The following is a 16,930-nucleotide window of genomic DNA, read 5'->3' as shown; positions in this document are numbered from 1 at the left end:
AGAAAAGCAAGATCGAGAGGAAGAAGCACTTATTTATAGGCAACAACTAATGCAAAAGTTGGAAATTTTTGATGCCGTATTGCTCACGCAGCCACCAAACTTCGATTGAGACTCAAATTTAATATCTAATTAATTATTATTTGAATTCAAAATTTTATAGTTATGAAAATTAGAGGAGTAGTTTCAATTCGGTTCGGGATTTATTCAGAAATTAAAACCAAATTAAAATTTTGATATGGTTCTAATTCAGTTCTTCGTTGTTTTAGTTTTGATTTGGTACGATTCTCGGTTCTTCAATTTAAGTTTATTTTGATACAATTTTTTATTCAATTTTTAAAATCTTGAAAATTGATTCGATTTAGAATATGCTTTATTGATTCGATTCAAAATCTTGAAAATCATACACAGTCCTATTGAAAATAATTCTAATATCAATGAATTAAAACATAATTGGTAACTTTTATGAGTGGATGACTGGTCTTTCTCAAAATAAATTTAGAAAGCAAGTGAATTTGGTCTTAGTTGTTAATAAAAACCATGTTAAAAATCAAACCCATGTGTGTTGGAAAGATTGGATCTTGAATTATGTTCTTGATAAATAAATTAATTAAAAGTTAAAAACCCCTTTGAATAATTGGGTAGAAATCACTGAGCTAAGTATATATGTGACATCAAGCATATGATGTATAAACCCATTTTTTAATTGTTCTTTTTCTTAATTAATTCTCTTAAGAATTATTTTTCTTTCTTTGCCGTCGTGGGTCCAACGTACATCAAGCTGCAAACTACAAAACAAACATCTTTTAGCTAGACTCATGAGTCTGCTTCTGTTTCATATTAAAATTTGAATTTTATATATATATATATATATATATGACAGATAAATTTCAAGAGTCGTCTCTAAATTTTAGATATTATAATAAAATTATTTCTAAATTTAAAAATATAATATAAAATCTCATAAATTTTAAAATTTTATATTAATTCAGAATAATAGTAACGTAAATAATTTTCTCCTTTTTGTGTGATAGTGATAAAATTAGTTATGATTTTTTTTATAAATTAATCATAAAAAAATTTTAACAGAATAAAATAACGAAATACTAGTTATATAATAATTGATTGAAAAAACTTTATTTTAAAAAAAAATATTAATATTTATTCACATTATCGCTGTTTTAAATTGTTCATATTATCGTATAAAATTTTAAAATTTAAAAAATTTTACATTATATTTTTAAATTTAAAAATTATTTTATTATAATTCTTAAAATTTAATAACTACTATTGAAATATATATATATATATATATATATATATATATATATATATATATATATATATATATATATATATAACTTTGGTCCACGTGGGTAGCGTATTATTAAATAATTTTAAGTATGCATATTAAGAATAAATTTAAAAAAAATTAGGAAAAAAGTGTAAGATAGTATCAATATAAGACAAATTGAATAAAATATTTTTTAAATTTAAAAAAAAAAATTAAAGGTATAGAAATACCAATATTTGAACATTGACCCTTTATACTATAACTTATTATAAACATTTACATATCCTATTAAATTATTATTTAATTTTCACCCAAATCTAATAAAGTTATTACATGTAAACATACTATAGGACATAAAAGACTTCAAAAAAGGATACATTTTTGAAAAACAATATATCATGTGTTTTTTTTTTTATATTTTTCATAAAAATATTTATATTTTTTATTATTTAATTAATTATAATATTAAATTAATAGTATGTATTTAATTATATATTTGATACATATACAATTATTTTTATATTTTAATAAGATTATCAAAATCTTGTGAATGATTTTTTTTTAAAAATAATTTATTTTTTTTATTAGAAAAATATTTCTTGTTAATTTATTTTTTAAATGCTTTAAAAATTTTAAAAATATTTCAAGGGAAAATATTGTTGGAAAACAAATGAAGGCCAAGGTAAAAGTTTTTCCATGGAAATTGGAAGTGATTAAGTAGTCTAACACGTGAGGTGACTAAAAGGACCAGAAAATTTGTTATCTTAATTTCTCCTTTGACGGCTAAACATACAATTCAATGCCTATCTAATTTCTTCCAAAAATCAAACTCAATCTTGGACTATATATATATATATATATATATATATATATATATATATATATATATATATATAAAAGAAATTACTATATGTTCTTAGTATATACTTCCTTTATATAAAACTATGGATTTTATTCTCTAAAAATATGAAAAATATAAAAATTAGATTAAAGTTCAATTATATATACCTGTACACTTTTTTGGAAAGTTTAATTTAATTCATTTTTAACTTTTTATTCAATTTAAGTCATAAGTTTCAATTTAAGCTCAATTTAGTCGATAACTTATCATACTTTTGTGGTGAAGAATTTGATGCTCTATAGAATATGACCAAACAATTTTAATTGACCCTCAATGCGGTTATTTTTAATATTAACATTCACATTTATATCACACTCATCTTGTGGATGTGCTACATCTTAAATACCCGATTTTTACTCTCATACAATATAGCTGGCCTGAACTTGCTTTTCATTTTGTCAATATCATACAGTCCACAGCACACCCATTTCATTAATCATATTTTGATCCTGTGAGTTACATTCTTGAATCGGTTGCATTTTGAAATCAAAACTTGATCCAATCGTACCTCCCCTCTATTTATTCTACAAGAGCTAAACTCGCCATGCATTTATTTCATTTTATTGCTACTTAGGCTAAAACCATTATTCTCGAGAGTCCTTCAGAATTTTAACTTTTTGTTAACTGATTCACTAGTTTCATACACTAAAGACAATTTCATCTGTAAATTATAAGTACCACGTGATAAAATTGCTATATATATTAAAACTACACCCAACAAAAACTAAACTATTACAAAAATAAATAAATTTAATAGACCAATTGATATAATTTTTAACGAACTAACATTGAATTTCATTAACATAAACATATATTAGAAATTAAAAATTTTCATAAAAATAAAGGAATTAAATTACAACTTTTATTATATTTTAGATAGTAAATTGTAAATTATCTATTAAAAATATATATGAGATTAATTGAATAGTAGTTGAAGGCGTAAATGTTAGAAGAAATGTTATTAATGGATAAGAAAGAAGTGGGCGTACGGCAGTCGGCAGCGTAGAAGTCTTTGTTTAAAAGTTGGAGTCAATGGTACGTTGAAGTCAAAAATCAAATCCAATCCATGCACGAAATCTCTTCTTCGTCACCTCATCTGCCGCGTTCCATGCACGCTCCTTTTTTATACTCACATTTTTCTTATTAATAAATAATAATACTATTTCTTCATTTTTGTTTTTTTAATTATTTTTTATATTTAGAATTTGAAGCATTTTTTATTTTTTTATATATTATAATTAAATTTATTTTTTAATTATGAAAATTTTAGGGAAATTTTTAAAATGCTATGAAAAATTAAAAAAAAAATAATTAATTTAATTAAGAAATATATTTTTTTTTCCTGTGAATTTCTGGTCCCATCTAGAATTATGGACTTGATTATATTAATCATACCATGGCCCAACCTCACCCACTTTACGTACAACTTATTCAAGTCGACACTAAAATCATTTTTTTTTTCATATTTCTTTATAAAATAATTTATTATTTAATTAAGCCTTAATTGGTTGAATCAAATTAGGGCTAAAAGCATTGTATATGTATTATTTTTTATAATTATATAAAATTTATTTTTTTTATTATAAAGAGGGTCTATATTTTTATGAGAGAGAATATTATTTTTATGTATATTGAAAATATTTTATAATTTAAATTTTTTAACCATTAAATTAAGTCAGACTAAGTAGTGTATATAATCAAATCAAACAACCTTGTAATATTAAGATAATATAAGAAAGGATAATTTGAATGGGATCATGTGGGAATATGAGTCATTGGACGTTGGAGGAGAAAGCAAAGAAAGAAATTAAAGAAAAGAAAGGAAAGAGAAAGACAGAAGAAGGGAAGACTTGGCTACAAGAAGAAGAAGAAGGCGCTATTATAAGTCAATATATACGGCTAATACGCGTGTGGAATGATATGTCCATTTTAAGTCAACGATAGCAACCTTTCACTATTCCACCGCCAACCCATTGTGTTTTGTCCCCTTCTTTTTGTTCTTGAATTTCTTTTGCTTTCAACAATTAATTTAGGGTTTTAATTTTCTATTATTCACTAGTTACTTCTTGAATTTTAATAATTATATTAATTTATTTTTAATATTTGATTTTATCAAATAACTCCGCTTAAGTAGTTTGTGCTTAGCCAGTCCCAAGCCTGGATAAAGGAGGAGAGTTGCGGTAAGTGACAACCAGCGTAAAAATTTCATCACACCTCATGATATGGATTTAAATGATATAAACGTTGGGGCGTCCTCTATTTACGATGCGCTACATCGGAGCCCAGGTGTAGTGAGAAATATGCAAGGGTATAGCTAAGGCGTTCACCAAAAACGATGCGCCATGCCCGCGCCTAGGTGTGGTGTTAAGTGAGCAAGGATTCCCATATCATGGACGGGTGTGGATAAAGAAGTTAGTCTATAGGACAAATAGTAGAATAGATAGTAGAACAGAACAGAAGATAGACATAGAAAACAATAGAAGATATCAAAAAAGGATATCAATTAGGAAGGAACAGGATAGGAGGAGGATCAGGGCTGGTACTTGGAATGTTGGATCACTTACAGGAAAATTAATGGAGCTTGTGGATACCTTGGAAATGAGAAGGGTGAATATTGCTTGCATTCAGGAGACTAAATGGGTAAGAGAGAAAAGCAAGGAAGTGGATAATTCAGGGTACAAACTGTGATTTACCGAAAAGGAGAGAAATAAGAACGGAGTGGGCATAATCATAGACAGGACATTGAAAGACACTGTAATAGCTGTGAAAAGAGTAGGAGATAGAATTATACTAGTAAAGCTAGTACTAGAAGGAAAAACAATAAATATAGTTAATGCTTATGCCCCACAAATAGGACTAGATAGTGAGAGTAAACAAAGATTTTGGGAAGATATGGATGATTTAATGCAAAGCATACCGAATGAAGATAATGTTTTCATTGGTGGAGATTTAAATGGACATGTAGGAAGTGATAGGCAAGGTTATAAGAATGTTCAAGGAGGTTTTGGTTTTGGCAGTCGAAATGAGGAGGGAAAAGCATCATGGATTTTGCTATGGCATATGACTTAATACTAGCAAATACCTACTTTATAAAAAGAGAGTCACATTTAGTGACTTTCAAAAGTGGGCAACATAAAAGCCAAATCGACTTCCTCTTAACCAGGAAGATAAATAGAGCTTTATGCAAGTATTGCAAGATCATTCCAGGAGAGGCTTTAACAAGTCAACATCGGTTAGTGGTCTTGGATGTCAAGTTTAGAAACAATTCAAGTAAGGTCAGAAGAAATAGTATAGCTCGAACAAAGTGGTGGAAGTTCAAAGGAGTAAAGCAAGTGAAGTTCAAAAATGAGCTTCTCGAGTCTGAAGCATGGAAGCTGGATATGGAGGCTAATGATATATGGATATAGATGGCATCAAAGATTAGAGAAGTAGCTAGAAAAGAACTTGGAGAGTCTAAAGGATATGGACCACCCTCAAAAGAGAGATGATGGTAGAATGAGGAAGTACAAAAGGCAGTGATGAGAAAAAGGGAATGGTATAAGAAATTACCTAAATGTGATAATAATGAAGCATATGAACAGTACAAGATAGCAAAGAAAGAGACAAAAAATGCAGTTAGTCAAGCAAGAGCATAAGCTTTTGAAAAGTTATATGAGAAACTTGGAACTAAAGAAGAGAAGAAAAATATTTATAGATTAGCAAGGAGGAGAGAAAGAAAATGTCAAGATCTCAATCAAGTTATGTGCATTAAGGATAAAGAAGGAAAAGTGTTGATGAAAGATGAGGACATTAAAGAAAGATGGAGAAATTATTTTAATGAACTCTTTAATAATAGTCAAAATGGTAATAGCATGAATATAGACTATAGAACAATAGAAAAAAATGTGAATTATACTAGAAGGATTAGATCTTTAGAAGTAAAGGAAGCACTTAAGAGAATGAAAGTGGGTAAAGCCTGTAGACTCGATGGAATACCAATTGAAGTGTGAAAATGTTTGGGAGATATGGGAGTGGCATGGTTAACTAAAATATTTAATAAGATTCTAAACTCAAAGAAAATGCCTGATGAATGGAGGAGGAGTATTTTAGTACCTATTTTTAAAAATAAGGGAGACATACAAAGGGAAATTAACTATAACGGAATTAAACTCATGAGCCATACTATGAAGTTGTGGGAGAGAGTTGTGGAGCATCGATTGCGTCATGATACTTCTATCTCTCTCAATCAATTTGGCTTTATGCCCGGTCGTTCAACTATTGAAGCGATCTTTCTCATTAGAAGCTTGATGGAGAAATATAGAGATGTGAAGAAAGATCTACACATGGTTTTTATTGATTTTGAGAAAGCTTATGATAGTGTTCTAAGAGATGTCTTATGGAGTGTGTTAGAACAAAAGAGAGTATCTATTAGGTATATACAAGTGTTGAAAGATATGTATGAAGGAGCAATTACTATTGTGAGCACAGTGAGAGGGGACACAAGAGATTTTTCGATCTCAATTGGATTATACCAAGGATCAGCTATAAGCCCTTACCTTTTTACACTAGTTTTAAATGAATTGATGAAACATATACAAGAGAGTATTCCTTGGTGCATAATGTTTGCGGATGATATTATTCTAATAGATGAGACGCGAAAAGGAGTCAATAGAAAGCTAGAGCTTTAGAGAAGTACTCTAGAATCAAAGGGCTTTAAGTTAAGTAGAACGAAGACAAAATACATGCATTGCAAGTTTAATGAAGGCCAAATTGGTAATAGGAAAGGAGTTAGTTTGGATGGAGTGGTACTATCCCAAAGTAATCACTTTAAATATCTCGGCTCAGTCCTTCAAGTAGATGGGGGATGTGAGGAGGATGTTAGTCATAGGATTAAAGCCGGATGGTTGAAGTGAAGACGTGCCACGAGAGTTTTATGTGATCGCGAGATTCTCAATAAGTTGAAAAAAAAATTTTACTGTACAATCATACGACCAGCTATGTTATATGGTAGTGAGTGTTGGGCATCCGTATGCGTCTAAGATAAGAGTTGCAGAGATGAGAATGTTAAGGTGGATGAGTGGCCATACTAGACTAGATAAAATCCGTAATGAGAGTATTAGAAAAAAGGTAAGAGTGGTGCTAATTGAAGATAAGTTGAGAGAAGGGAGATTGAGCTGGTTTGGTCATGTGAAGCGTAGACATACGGAGGCTCCAGTTAGACAAGTATAGCACATTAGGTTAGAGGATAGAAAGAAAAAAATGAGTAGACCTAAATTAACTTGGAGGAGAGTAGTATAACATGACCTAGAAGTATTACACGTTTCTGAGAATTTAACCCAAAATCGTTTTGAGTGGAGAAAACGAATCCATATAGCCGATCCTAAATTTTTAGGATAAAGGCTTAGTTGAGTTGAGTTGAGTTTTTTTTTATTTTATTTGATTTTATCAAATAAAATAGCTTATTCTTCCATTTTTATCACATTTAACTGTGAGTCATGAATAAAAGGTTTAATATATTATCAATGATAATAAATTTATCCTTTTACCCTCTCTTTTTTTCTCTCCCTCTGTCACTCTCTCTCTCTCTCCATACTTGTTATAATCAGCACATAAATCTAAGGATACACATAAATCGTACAATTACACAATATAGAAAATAGAAAAAGAATAACACAAGATTTAACGTGGTTCAACCGTAAGGTCTACGTCTACGAGCAAGATAAGAGAAAAAGTTCCACTATGATGAAAAGAGCGAGATACAATTACTCAAAACTCTTAAACCCTAACCCTAATGTGTTTCCTGCATATCTCACAACTCTATCGCAAATGGCAGAATAATACAATATTTATGCTGGTCCATACCATGGGAGCGTTGCCCCCGCACTCCCAAAGAGATCAGTGGTGGGCTTCAGGCTTGGGCCTATCGGTCCGTGCCCTCTGCTACCACCATAGATCTTTTTTTTTATCCCAATCGGGTCGCAACGTGAAACTTTCGAATCAAGTCATAATTTGGATCCATGAAAACATATCTAAAATTCAAGTCACATAAAAATAACAATACTATTACTCTTTACTGCTCTTTTCTTTCTCCTCTCACTAATACCCTCGCCCTTCTTCACAATCTTTGGCTCATCACTCACTATCTAGAGAGCGAGAGACAAAAATAAAGAGAGATAGAGAGCTCAAGGGGAGGTGGGGGGAAGGGAGATGTGGAGGTGTGAACCATTATATATAATTATCAAAAATTCATGGACCAATTAGTGAATAATAAAAAAATTTAGAGGCCTCATAATAATTAACCAAAAGCTTTTGAATCATTAAAAATTTGAAATCACAATTTAAAATTATAATCCCATCACTGAAAGTTAAAATTTGTAATTATTAGTTATTATCTTTCCTCGGTTAATTAGTAAGCTTTTTTTTTTCTAATTAACTATAAATAAAATTATTTTAAAATATATTTTTTATTCAATAAAAATTTAATAAATCAAATAATAATTAATTGATTATACAATAAAGAATACATTTATTCATTTCTCATTAAATATATGTTAAATTTTAGAACAATTAAATAAAAATACACTAAAGAACTTCTTATTTTCTAAAAAAATTTACTATTTATTTCATAGATTTTATCCTTAATCACTATTAATCTTTGTATATTGAAAATTAATCGATTTAGTTCTCAATTTTGCTTCAGTCAAATCTGAAAGCCCCTCTGTCCAATCTAACCATTAGTCTCACTGATTTCAATGGTCCAAAGAGAGAAATTTTTTAATAACTAAATTACCCTCTCTCTCTCTTTCTCCTTACTATTTTTCTCTCTCTTTATTTCTCCCTCTCTCTGCCCTTCTCCTACTAGTTCTCTCTTTTTCTACCTCATTTTTTCTCTATTTCCCCTGTTTTTCTCATAGCCCTTCCATACACGTAGACAAAACCACCATTATTTAAACGCACACAAATAGAAATCCAAACACAATAGGCTATTTCATTACAACAAATAAAAGAGATACATTAGCTAAATCAGAGAAAACAAAAGATGTGATATTTCGTGGGATTTCTTTCATCTAGAATCTCTCTCTCATAGATAAAAGTAAAGGACGCCTCGTTAAATATCATTGCCTCCTTCTCTTAATTAGGGGGCTTTGCTGCTGATCGGTTTAGCATTGCTCAACACCAGCATTCCGAAATCAATCACATTGCCTCTTGAACCACGTCTATGATTGGAAATGGAAGAATTCGAGAATTGAAGGGACCCAGAAACCAATGAATTGAACCTCGTTTATTTTTCTTGAATTGTTTCATAACGAAAAATTAAAGGGCCTAGGAACCAATAATAGGTGTAGAAGAAGAACAAGAAAGAAAGAAAGAAAGACTGCTCGAATGGGTGAGAATGAGGCTTGGGTGGTGCTATGGAAAGGATGAGAAAATGATCGAAACAATCACATGCCATTCGAGAGAGTTGGGTTATGTAGGAAGGTTGAAATGGGTTGTTCGATGCTAAGCCATTTAAGAGATGGGTTCTATAAATATTTAGAAAGGCCACAATAACTTTTAAGATAATATTTAATATCTATTTTTAATATTATTCGGTGTCATAGTATTTATACTAGTGTTTAGAAGTTGAATGAGTGATTCATGAAAAGCTATCATCCTAATTTTTAGAGATTGAGAGAGCGTTTTAACGAGAGTCAATAAAATTATATCATTATTTTTATATTTAACATTTAATTCAATAATTATTTTTACTAAACGTTTCTATTTTAATAATTATATAAACAGTTAATGACTACAATTAATAACTAACAACTAAGTTAAGAGTTATTAAAGCAGCTGATATTACTAAATAGAGCCTTAAAAGAGTTGGTGCTTAGATTCTAAAGAAACTCATGAAAACGGCAAAATAATTTAAAATTAGATGAAAGAACTTTAATTTGAATGAAAATAAAATTGAGAGATTAAATCATTTAATTTTTAAAATATAAGAATTAAATAATAATTAAGGATAAAATTTAGGAATTAAATAATTTTTTTTTTCTTTTAAGCTTTGAGAAGGAAGACTAATCTACAATTTAGGCCACGCCAATTGGCTGAAATACAAATTTTGAAGGGAATAACGTGATAAGCAAATTCATATAATAAGCCAAGAAATCCCCACTTTATGCATCAACCTTTTCTGCATGGCAAGGAATCAAAAAATTAAGCAAAATCCCATTAGGTTTTGGGATTGATTGACGTAGTGAAGTGATGTTGGAAATTTTGTAATGGTTGACTGACTTGCTTTTGTTTCTGTACTTGTCAGTATCTGAATCCCAAATTCCATAGCAACACCACCAAGCTAGTACTATTGTACTATCTCCCACTCCCATCCATCGAGAATATGTGGAAACCGCGTAGAATTTTTGTCTTTTCTTTGTAATTTATGTGGAAGTGGAACTCCCCTTCAGTTTCTTGCTTCTAGATTTATTATTATAATATTTAAGTATTCATTTTAAATTAATAATTTTTATATAATAATAAAAAATTCTTATAACAAGATTTTAAGGATCAATCTGGACTTTTCCTACTTGACCTTTAAATTAAAATTAAAATTTAATAATTCAATTCGATTCACTATTTAAATTGCATTAAATTCAAAATGGGATTAATCAAATTTGAATGAAAATTGATTTGAAATCATATTAAAATCAAAATAGTCAATTTCTAATTATTTTTAAATTAAATTTATATGATTCAGTTTAAGATATTTCTAATAATAAATCAAAATTATCTATTTCAATATGAAATCAAATTGAAATTTGTTGGGACTAGTCTATTTAGTTGGATTCACTTAAAAAAAATAACTCGAAACTGAATTAGAATCGTTTTTATATTGCATAAAAATCAAAATAGTCCATTGTAAAGTATCGTTAAATAAAATTTATACAATTTAGTTTCATTTAACCTTTTTAAACATTAGTAAAGAAAAAAGTGTTGGTTTAATCATTTTGAAACTAAAATCTCTTTTTACTAGCATCACAAGACAGCCCTATGCTGAAGTGATTTACATAATAGAACCAAATTAGAACTTCTATATATCAATGAGGTTCGCAAAAGGAATGTCATTACATATAGTCCTCAAATTGGCAGCATTTTGGACTTCCTTTCTCACTTTGTTTAAATTAAATATACTTGATGCATTAAAAAACAAAACACTGATCACTCAAACAAAGTAGTTTTCTGAAACTCAGTCCTGTATGAGTGATGGTGCATAGGCACAGAGAGCATTATATAATTTGCCCTTTTCTAATTGCTTTTCTCCTCCACTAATTGCTAATGATCGATCAAATACCTTGCCCAAGAAACGTTATGGAGAAAATATATATATATATATATTTATGTCTCCAACTTCTATATACATCACTAGTGCTCTCTAATTAACTTACAAAATTAAATGCAAAAGTGTAAGACAAATTCCTAGCAAGCTTATATTTATCATGTTTTTCGTGACTAAATCAATAATGTAATAAATAGACTGAGCCTACTTTAAAATCTCTCAAAGCATTAACTCTTAATTTCGTATGATACTGCTAATTTCACAATTTTTCAATCCGTCTCTGGTTGAATCTTCCTGAAACGGCAGCTGCAAGTGCTGCTGTGAAGTTCGGATCTCTTGTCAAGGAAGAAGCCATTTGTTGGGCCAAAATCTGTTGGATTGCTGGAGCTTCAGTATCTTGAACTAATTTTTTAGCATTCTCCAGCGTTCCATTTTGGATCAAGTCAAGAGTTACAGTAGCAGCAGGGCCTGAAGCTCTCATAAGGGTCGCAGTGGGAATTGGACCTGCTACACTTGAACTGTGTTGGCTCGAGCCTAAAGACAATTCCGGCTGCGAAAGGTGCACGTGGTTGTGCTCTCCTTCATAGGTTGCTACCAAGATAGAAGGATCTTCTGCACTTCTTTGGACCTGAATACCAAAAATGAAATTTCCCACTTATACATAAGAAACTCTAAAACTTTCCACATTAATCATAAGGAATCAGTCTAACGAGCAAAACTATGAGATTTCGGAATCGAATCCCAGTCAAACTCAATAACTACTAAGTCTGCTAAACTATTTGAAATTGATTGTATGAATCTTCTTTTGCTATTCAGTTCTGTTTGAAACAATTTCACATCCATATAATTAAGAAAAAAAATCCCAGTTGAACCCAATGGAGAAAAAAAAAAGTATAAGCAATCATTAATTTGAGGCAGTTGTTACCTTCTTCTTGACAGGGCAGCTTGGGGCAAATGAGCACTTAAAGTAAGCCCTAGGAGAAGGGTTGTCTCTTGTAACTTTTTGGCCATATTTCCTCCATTGATATCCATCCTTCAGAACCTAAAGAATATAGCAGACCAAGTTGAATTTAATATTGGGAATTAAGAAGGCTAAAAAGGATATAAATTGCATACAAATCACTTGCTCCAACTGCGACATTAAAAATGTTTCCATCGATGTGACTTACTAGGCTTGTATCGGATGGATCTGTCCGAAGAAGAACTCTTGAAATCTTTGTTTTGCTGGTTTCTTTTGGCCTTCTAGTTGAATCTAGTTCATCACTAGAGCTGCTTTCAGTAGTTCCATTATTATTGATTGCAATCATATTACTATAATCTTCGCTCTCGGCCTTTCTCTTCCTAGATGCAGCCAGTAGCTCTTTCTCGGAGTTCTTGCTCATCAGATAAACCAAATGGTTTTGCAAAGCATTGTAATTTTCACATAGAACAGTTAACATTTCTGTTAGCTTCTTGTTCTCAGTGCTTATCCGAGCCAACTCTTCAACCAAAACGCTAGTCTGTGTATATAAATGAAACAACAGGTTTCTGATTTAGAGCTTATTGGATTTGGGAATTCCATGGAATTCCAAGAGGGTGGCTATATATATATAAATAGGAACTGACCTCTTCTATAACAGGTGGTTTCCGTCCAAACCCAGCAATAAAATCTCCTTCTTTCAGTTCTTTCTTCTGATTGAAAAGAAAAAAAGAAAACAATCTTGAGCGTGACAATTCAAGAAAGATCAAAAAGAAGAAAAATATTAAAAACTGAATCTGGGTTACACTCACCGGAGATGTTGCATCACTATGCTTGAAAGGGTTGATGTTGAGGTCAATAGAAGTGTTAACCCAAGCAGACTCCATTACAATTGAAAGAAATGTTCTCACTCTCTCTCTCTTTCTCTGTGGATACGTGCAAGAAAGCAAATTAAGAAATTGAAATGAAGAAGTAGTGTCAGGAGATGGTCAAGCGAATGAAAGAAAAACTAGAAGAAAGGTTGAATTTATAGAAGAGATCAGATCAAGACGGAAGGAATAAGGAAGAAGGGTTTTGTGGGGAGGGAGGCAATAGGAAAGTGAGTGGAAGTAGCGGTTGAGATAGAACAGTCTCTGGAAGGAGACATCATCTTGGAATCGTCAGCTTCATAAGGAAGAAGTGTGTCCACATTCTTTAATTTTATTAGATAGAGAGAGAGAGAGAGAGAGAGAGAGAGAGAGAGAGAGTCATTTACGTTGGTGATTGTGTGATTTGTGATATGCAAAGAATATTGAATTTCTTTGGCTTGTCAAGGGTCAAATGAAAGGAAGGATCCCACTAATAAACAAAGAAAAATGGATACAACTTGGACAAAGTTGCTTCTTGTTGACCTTTATATGTTATCTTGTCGACTTTCTGCTCCTTTCATCACCTCGCCCATTTCTTTGTTTCCACGTTCTTTCTCTTGATATTTTCCTATCCCCGACAAAAGTTCTCGAACTCGTTCTGATCTGTGAGGAATGAGAAAATCTTCTCTCTATCCTCGAATTCGCACAGTAATATATTATTTTTTATTAAAAAATTTGTTTAAATATTATAATTTTAACAACAAAAATATAAATATATTATTAAAATTATGTTTCAAATCTTTAATTTTTAATTATTTTTTTTAATAAATAAATATATATTATATATTAATAAATTAAAATAAAAAAAATAAAAATAAAAAACTCATCTTGCCCCTCTTCGCTTTTCGGTAAAAAAATCACCACCTTAACTCCTAATTCTTAACCCCAAACTCCTATAAGATGGAGACGAGAGCGATCCCTGCCATTGCCATTCTTATATTTTCCCTGGCTATATTAATTAACTAACCCTACCATGAATGCTCCTCTGTCTTCCTGTCTCACATTTTTTTTCATATTACAAATCATATTAACAATTTATTACAATTGCAAAATACCAAATATCTATCTTATATATATCATCTCAAGTGGTGCGGTTTGATGGTAAAGATTTGTCCACTTGCTTAATTCAAGTTTAATCTTCTCTATATGCAACTTGTTTTGTGTTATTTTTTTATGTTTAAATATTGATTACACTAGAACTTTATGAATTAAAATTAAAAATTAATAATCTTTTACTAATCAATTTTAGCTTTGAGATCTCAAATTTAAGTTTCAATTGAAGTTAATTATAAAAAAAAAATGGTTATAATTTTATAAAAAAAAAAAGCTTAAATTAACAATAATAATGTCTGATAATGATTAACATACTTAATACTTTTCATATATATATTTAAAAAATCTTATAATATAAAAAATTAATTATTTTTTTCTCTATTTCTCCTATCAAGAACAGAGAAGTCTTATTAAGATTTACCTTGCAGATTTTTCTCTTATTCAATCGTTATCATCAACTAGAACAAGGTTTAATTAGTGGTAAATGTTATTTTATATCCATATAGCGTATGCTTAGTGATAAGTTAACTTGGGTCATTATAAATTAATTCCATTCATATTTAATAGAAGAGTAGAAAGGAAAGGAAAGAGAAAATTTTAAACATCAAAGATATTTTTTCATCGATATATTATTTTTGAAGATCTTTAGTTTAAACCCATTTTATCATAAACCTAAAATATAAAATGTATGGTTGAACTCACTTATTAAATATATGAATTTCAAATATTTAAATTTTGAGTTCATAATAAATTGAGTCTAAATAAGAATTTTTCTATTTTTAAATGTGGAATAGGAAAAAAAATATAAAAAAAATTGAATTTTTTTCTTAAAATTGACAAATAAGGTCTATACAGACTTGAGAATTATTAAAAAAATAAAAAAGAAAAAAGGAAAATTGAGAAAAATATAAAAGGAAAAGAGTTGAGTAGGTAACCATCGAATGAGAATACTTATCTTGGCCACCCAAAAGAAATCAAGAAGGAGAAGAGGAAAAAAGCAAAAAGATGAGAAGAAAATGGACGTTTTCTAGAGGAAAGGAACAGCCCATATATTATTGAGATGTAAAATCTGTTGGAGACTAGATTTCTTTCAAGTGCAGAAGAAGGCATTCATGCCCACACGGATTTGAAAAGCTGTGCTTTGCCATAACTCAATTGAAGACTTTTTGGCTAGGGTTTATACCACTGAGAGAATTGACATGTTGAAAACGCCCAATTTTTATAAACATTTATTTAAAATTTGATTTTTTTAATTTTTTTTTATTTCTATGTGAATAATTTATGTTTTATCAATTAAAAAAATAAATTTAATACGATATATTAAAAATTATCATGATAAAAAAAAATTAAAATTTTTAATTTTTAATTTTTTAAGAAGCTTGTTGCATCAGCCAAAGAACTGGACAACATGTATCAAGATTTAGGCAAGTTTGAGGAAATTCCATTGGAATAATAAAAGAAAACTCAAATGAAGTTGCTTGCAAGTTATGGCAAATGACAACTTTAAAAGTCAAGCTGCCAATAAATATTAAATTAATTGAGTAAATTATCTAATTTTTTTTTTCTCTATTAATTAAGTAGTATTATAATAATTTCCATTGTTAATAGAATAATCCCAAATGAATTAAGCAATATTCATGCCCTAGTTATATTTACCAACTCAATTTTGGCTTGTTTAAGCTAAAATTCGGTATTAATTATTGTGTTCAATTTGATTTAGCTGAAATTTTTTCTCTGATTTATTTTTCTGAATATCTTAAATATTAAAAAATGTAAAAATTTCAGAAAAATATTTTTTATAAAATAAAAGCAGCCTAAGCATATCATAAATTTAAAATAAGTTTTCATAATATGCCATATTTGAATATGGATAGAGTGTTTCTGTCTTGGCTATGGATTAATTTTAATTTGATTTTGATTTGAAATAACTGGTTTTAGTATATGAAATTTAGAATCTTAAATCAAATCGTATGTCGGAATTTTGATTTCAGTTTAATTTTATTTCATTTTAATTTGAATAAATTTAATAATTAATCTTTTTTCTATGAAAAAAAATATATATGTTCAAATATAATTGAACTGAAATCATTCAATTCGGTTCAATTTGATTTGAACCCATGAAATTTTAGTCATATTTTGAACTCAAATCAGACCATGATCAAGTCTGGCTGTAGATTATCAATCTAGAAGAGATTTGCTGTTGTGAATGGAATAATACTCAAAGTGTCCCATAATTGTGGAGTCATGAAACACATTATGCTCAAATTGGGGAAAAAAAAAGAATCAATCTGAAAAACATAGAAAAGTCCATACCATTTGACCTAATCCAATTGTATTGACTTTCTTGCCTTGAAATAGACCATGAATAATTGACCTCATGTTCATTAATTCTATCCAATTAGCTGTTGACAATTGGCATAATTAAGAAACACTGAAACAACATATATAAGACAATTAATTTAATAGATATCATATGCAATTACTAAACTTTATAATTATTTTCATAAAAGTTACTAATTTTAAT

The 16,930-nt window shown here is 29.4% G+C and overlaps 1 protein-coding gene across 1 annotated transcript; it reads right to left on the bottom strand.

Moving 5' to 3' along the window:
• Positions 1-11,210: 11,210 nt before the first annotated feature.
• Positions 11,211-13,669, bottom strand: LOC110638658 (probable WRKY transcription factor 40). Its single transcript, XM_021789275.2, has 5 exons — positions 13,258-13,669; positions 13,093-13,158; positions 12,657-12,986; positions 12,413-12,529; positions 11,211-12,115 (listed from the first exon to the last, which is right to left on the bottom strand). Exons 1-5 carry the CDS (start codon positions 13,330-13,332, stop codon positions 11,747-11,749), a joined length of 957 nt encoding a protein of 318 aa, XP_021644967.2. The 5' UTR covers positions 13,333-13,669; the 3' UTR covers positions 11,211-11,746.
• Positions 13,670-16,930: the final 3,261 nt, after the last annotated feature.

The sequence above is a fragment of the Hevea brasiliensis genome, chromosome 4, assembly GCF_030052815.1.
Source record: "Hevea brasiliensis isolate MT/VB/25A 57/8 chromosome 4, ASM3005281v1, whole genome shotgun sequence".
Lineage (NCBI taxonomy): Eukaryota > Viridiplantae > Streptophyta > Magnoliopsida > Malpighiales > Euphorbiaceae > Hevea > Hevea brasiliensis.
The sequence above is the reverse complement of the archived record's forward strand: the minus strand, read 5'-3'. Positions and strand labels throughout refer to the sequence as shown.

What these genes read in the sequence shown, in the direction of transcription:
- LOC110638658 (XM_021789275.2), bottom strand. Translation starts at nt 13,332, where the DNA reads ATGGAGTCTGCTTGGGTTAACACTTCTATTGACCTCAACATCAACCCT. An exon ending in AACCACCTGTTATAGAAGAG is followed by an intron (nt 12,987 to 13,092) that starts GTCAGTTCCTAT and finishes TTATATACACAG; the next exon opens with ACTAGCGTTTTGGTTGAAGA. An exon ending in ATCCATCCGATACAAGCCTA is followed by an intron (nt 12,530 to 12,656) that starts GTAAGTCACATC and finishes TATATTCTTTAG; the next exon opens with GTTCTGAAGGATGGATATCA.